The sequence below is a fragment of the Sesamum indicum genome, linkage group LG9, assembly GCF_026168435.1.
Source record: "Sesamum indicum cultivar Baizhima isolate 11 linkage group LG9, ASM2616843v1, whole genome shotgun sequence".
Taxonomy (NCBI): Eukaryota; Viridiplantae; Streptophyta; class Magnoliopsida; order Lamiales; family Pedaliaceae; genus Sesamum; species Sesamum indicum.
The window spans coordinates 21,090,617-21,096,071 of NC_142665.1; the positions used below are offsets into that span (position 1 = coordinate 21,090,617).

Sequence of the window (5,455 nt, forward strand, 5' to 3'; positions counted from 1 at the left end):
TTATTGGATTTCAGTGCTTACCAAATTTCCAATTTTCAATTTAATTTGATTAGTTTACCGAACCGTAAACATCCTTATTGTTTCAAATCTAACCGGATACTATACTAGAATTGCCCCTTCAGCAAAGCCTGGCCACTAAGATGAGCCCTGAAACTAGCTGCACATTTTCAAACTACCTACACAAGTTGAAAGCCTCCCCCTTCACGCCTCTCAAATATATAAATACATTATTCACTATATAATTAGCACTTCTCCCTCAAACTACCCACTGCCCTCCAACAATCAATCATAGTAATCTAATACTACCAGTTGCTTTTCAGCTCCTTTTCCTTCTTCATCCCCATCACCAATAAAACTTTCTCTTTTTTCTGATATATAGTACTCTTTTCGCCCCAAATCACGGCTTGAATGGTAGAAACAATCACTGTTTTCATTCTTGTCGATTCATACTTCTATTCAGGAAAGCAATCCTGGTACTATCGATGCATCGGCCTTGATCCCTGAAATAGTTCGTTTCTTGATTGTAAGAATTAGTATGGCTACAAAAACGAGGAGAAGTATTTCAGACAAGGCCTTGTTGCGTAAGCTGACGCAGAAGAAGAAGAAGAAGGACGACAAGAGCAAGAACAACAGGTTCTTGATTAGTATCAATGTTTTTGGCAGCGCTGGACCGATCAGATTTGTTGTGGACGAAGATGATAACGCTGCAGGGGTGATTCAAACAACTTTGAAGATTTATGCCCGTGAGGGCAGGCTTCCGGTGCTTGGCTCTGATATCAATTGTTTTGTAATATACCCTGTGAACGCTGGATTCGATGGTATGGTCAGTTTATTAATTGTTAAATTCATGCTGCGGCTCATGTTTTGTGCATTTGGTGTATGAACGATTGTCACTTATTTTTTATTTTTGAGAAGTAGGGTGTGCGTCAATCATCAACAGTTGGATATTCTTAAGTTGTTAATACTTTGTTTTGTTAATAACATTTTGGTTGCAGCACTGAAGCCCTGGGAGGCAATAGGATCGCGTGGAGTGAGGAACTTTCTGCTGTGCAAGAATCAGAGCAAGCCAAACATGACAGAGGCGAGGTCTCAAGTGGCTGATCGGAAGGGGAGAGGATGGCGAACGTGGCTTCAAAACTCTTTGACTCTCAAGATTCTATCTCATTAATTAGGAAAGTTAACATCTGGAAATTCTAATTCGAATCGAGTTTGGTCAGACATGAATCATAATACATTTATCATGTGATTGATGTATAGTTCAAAAAAAGTGACCCACTTACTTCGCAATAGTTTTGACTCAATCATACTTGATTTGAATAAAAAATTTCCATGAAAAAGTGTATTATCATCCAAAACTAAATGAAGTATGTGTTTTATTGTGAATTTGAATAGTTTTGTGAATGAGAGTGAAAAATTGAAGAAATTAAAGGGCTTTGCTGCCTCTATTGATCTTTCGTTTTTCTTTAAGAGTAAGCATATATGCTAAGAAATCGGAGTTTCTTAAAAACAGAGGTTTATGCTGAAACATGTGACGTGCCAAATATTTGTTACCCTTATTCAAATGTTAATACATTGTGCTACATTTTGATCACGGAAAGCTTTAGTGTAGGCTTGTCCATAGGTAGATATTGTCCTACTTTAGTTCATACTCAATAAATATTCATGATAATTTTCTTCATATCCTACTTGAAAAATCCTCAAGTTATACTGAAAAAGAACGAGTTGGATAGAGTCTTCTACCCATTGATTAGTGCAAGGATATGAATATGATTTTTATATTTTTGGGGTATGACCACCTTACGTTTAATTTCATGTAGAATTTTATTAAAATATAATATCAGGAGTTTGAGAATTGCAAGACTTATTTTCTGTTAGTGGTGCATGTATAAAACATAATCCTTCTACAAAAAAATCTAATTTAAATCAGAATTTGCCTAATTTAATTTAATTATTAATTTATTAAGTGATTATTGTGTAATTTATAAAGGTAACTAATCATATGCATGACAAGTACAACATAATTATCCCTTTCTTCTATTGAACAATTTCGAGTTTGTTCTGCCACAACGTTAGATAGCAAAAATCAAAGAGTCAAGAGGAATTTCATAAAACTGTAAGAATTATATATATGTGGAATAATTTTGCAACTTTTAATTTTTTAATTTTTTCCTTCCATCTGCTTTGTTGTGAGATTACCAGGGGACTAATATTTTTTAGGAAAAAATGACACTTACATTATTGACTTATGATTTATTTATACAAACAACCTCTTTAAAAAATAACACTGATAACTAAAAAATAGGAATAAATTGTGTAATGATGATGGAGTTTTATTTAGAGGGTGTAATTTAAAAAAATAAAAATAATTTATATAAATAATATCAATATTTTTAATGAATGTATATATAATTATTCAAAAAAAATATGAATTACATGGTCGCCCACATTGCAATTATCCCTAAACTACAATTCAAAAAAGAATGTTAATTGTCCTGACAAATAATAAATGGCGACGTGGCTGTAAGGATGCTAATAAAGGCGAATCCTATTACACACTGACCAGTTCTAAAACATCAGCAAGCAGTTTAAATTTCGAACCAATCCAATTTCAAGAATGTGGTTCCTGTCCAATACAGTAAGCCCAGTAACCACATTATTATGAGAACTAGACTTCAGACTATGACATGCGACATCGAAGAAGAGTGTAAAAAGTAGATGATTTTTTTAAGCGATGGTTACATTATTCACCCATTAGCTTTGTATTAATTATACCTGTAGTTTGATAAAATATATTTGATATTTTTTATAATTATTCTTGTTTAATAAATAAATTTTAAAATTTATTAAATTTGCTGATATAAAAAATATTAAATGAATCTACATTCGATTAATTTATTACTAACCTATTGCAGGTCACACAAATTTTTCTGACCATGTGAGGAAGTATTTTGATCAGAAAAAAATTATTTGACTTGCATTAAGTGAGTAATTAATATATCAATCGAGAGAATATGGATTTTCATATCAACTTTTTTTGCTTATATCAGCAAATTTAATAAATTTTGACTATGGATGGATCTATTTATTAGACAAAAACAAACATTGGGGGTATTAAATATAATTTCTTAAATCACATAAGACACTATGTGTAACTACACCAAATCGTTAAAAAGAATGTTCTAATTAATCCAATTTTTAATAAATCAAAAAGGTGGAGGTAAATATTTTAGTTGATAGTGGGACGTAAATTATGAGGATTAATGCAGCTTGGATAGCTTTACAGCCGTAATTAGTTCACCCTCTATAATATTTTGTTTAACTAATACATCGATTCAATTAATATATCAATATGTCTATAAATAGTAACAAATTACAATAGTTCAATAAATTTAATGCAAACATTCATATAAAGTGAGACAAATTAATACCCATGTATTTGATGTGACTCAAATCCATGACCTCGAACTTATTTATGATATTTTAATCTTATCACAACATCCACACAACAATATATATATATACCCTCTACAATATTATTAAAAAAAAAACAAAAAGAAGGAATAACTGAAAAAGTGTCATCATATGAACTCTATCAAATTAAGGTAGTGTTCTGGCACATTTCTGAAGTTGTTATTTGTTTGGCCATACATAAAACAACAAATTCAAGATATTTTTTACTTGGTTTGTCTCTAGTAATTAATTTGTCTATGTCTTTGCAAAATTGACTTCAAAAAATGGGTAAACAAGATGACCTACTGGATCTAATTAGGACATACTTTTTATTATTTAAAAAATTATTAATATCCTTCTAATATTAAATAAAATGAGGAATAATCACATTATTCTCTGAAGTTTGGTATAATTATACGTAGATTTTCTGGAGTTTGAAAAATTATATTTAGTACCTCAAATATTTGTTTTCATAGACAAATAGATCCTTCAATTAGTCAAAGTATATCGAATTCGCTGATATTAGCAAAAAGTTAAATAATAATCCATACTTACCTCATCGATTGACTTATTGCACGTCAAATAATTTTTTTTAACTAAACTACCTTTATAAAGTCAATGATATACCTTCTCATATGCATTAGTATGTGAAGATATATAAGGGTAGATTGGTTAGAAAAAGATTTGTTTGACCTTATATGGACTATTTATCTTATGCATCCTCAACTTTCTTTTATCTTTAATTTTTCAAATAATTTTTGTTAAAAAATTACAATTAGGGTAAAATAGTAAGGTCCACCTAACAGTGATTTAAAATTATGTCAAATCTCAATACATGTAATTATAATTTTTTCAAAAGTGATTTAAAAACCTCAAATTGTAGAAAATTGTTGTGTTTTTGAAATAAAAATAAATTGGTAGAGAGGAGTAGAATTAAGTAAATATATGAGGGGATGTGGGGGAATGAGATGGATCATGAAAAGGAACATACCTCCCCCATTCCAAAAAAGGCATATCTCCCTTGCCTTGCCTGATTGAATTTTATATATGAGTCAGAAAAGTGTCGACATTTCCACCGTTGGGGGCGATAAAAGTTGCCCAACTCCAATCCTGGACAAGGTTTCTATCATTTGCTGATCATTGACACCTGTCTGCAAGCATGAAAATTGAGGCCATTGGTCTTGGAGCCCTCCTTAATCCAAGGATCCAGTTTTTATTTCCAAACTAATAAGATTCTTATTGGTTTACCAAATCTTGTTCACGTGGTCTTAACCAATAGTAACCCCTCTTTCCAGACACTAATTTTGAATATAATGATTGTTTCAAGAGCGTGGATCGAGAAATTGCACTCCCCATATTTATAAAGAAGAAAAAAACAAATATGTACTTCTAAAGTAAAGTGAAATATATAAATATAAAACATCACCAAGTTGCTACCCCCACTCATTACTTTTCACCCCAAATAACAAAGTACGACTCTCCATCCACTTATTAATAAATACTCCAATTATTTTTTACTCTGCACTTTCATTGTCTATAAAATTCTAAATATTAGTTCTATTGCTTTAAACTTGCATTAGTTTCGATCCCTATCAACTTCTGGTAATTTAGGAAATTAACATAAAAAATTATCTGTAAATTACGTGATCAATATCTTTTCAGAATAGAGGAAAAATTATCACGTGATTTGCAATTGATTTTTTTTCGTAAATTTCATAAGATAAGTTGGCAGAAGAATTGAAAGTGATAATATTTTTTAAAGTTGTGAGAATATTTTTATCAATGTCAAATATGTAACAGCTAAATACTATTACAGTAGATAAATAACTACTGTTAAAGTAGATTAATACGTACACACACTTTGATGGGACTCGAATTCATAACTTTCTGATCATGAGACTCACTTTCAACAACTAAATTATACCTCATTGACGGGTGTTGGAGAGACTTCTCATTAGTATCACACCTAACACTTAAATTTAGATTGAAAAGAACATCAATTCAT

General features: G+C 30.8%; 1 protein-coding gene across 1 annotated transcript; it reads left to right on the plus strand.

Moving 5' to 3' along the window:
* The first annotated feature begins 256 nt into the window (after window positions 1-256).
* On the plus strand, window positions 257-1,383 carry LOC105177880 (uncharacterized protein At4g22758). The gene is made up of 2 exons (XM_011101164.3): window positions 257-818; window positions 996-1,383. Exons 1-2 carry the CDS (start codon window positions 536-538, stop codon window positions 1,166-1,168), a joined length of 456 nt encoding a protein of 151 aa, XP_011099466.1. The 5' UTR covers window positions 257-535; the 3' UTR covers window positions 1,169-1,383.
* The last annotated feature ends 4,072 nt before the right edge of the window (window positions 1,384-5,455 follow it).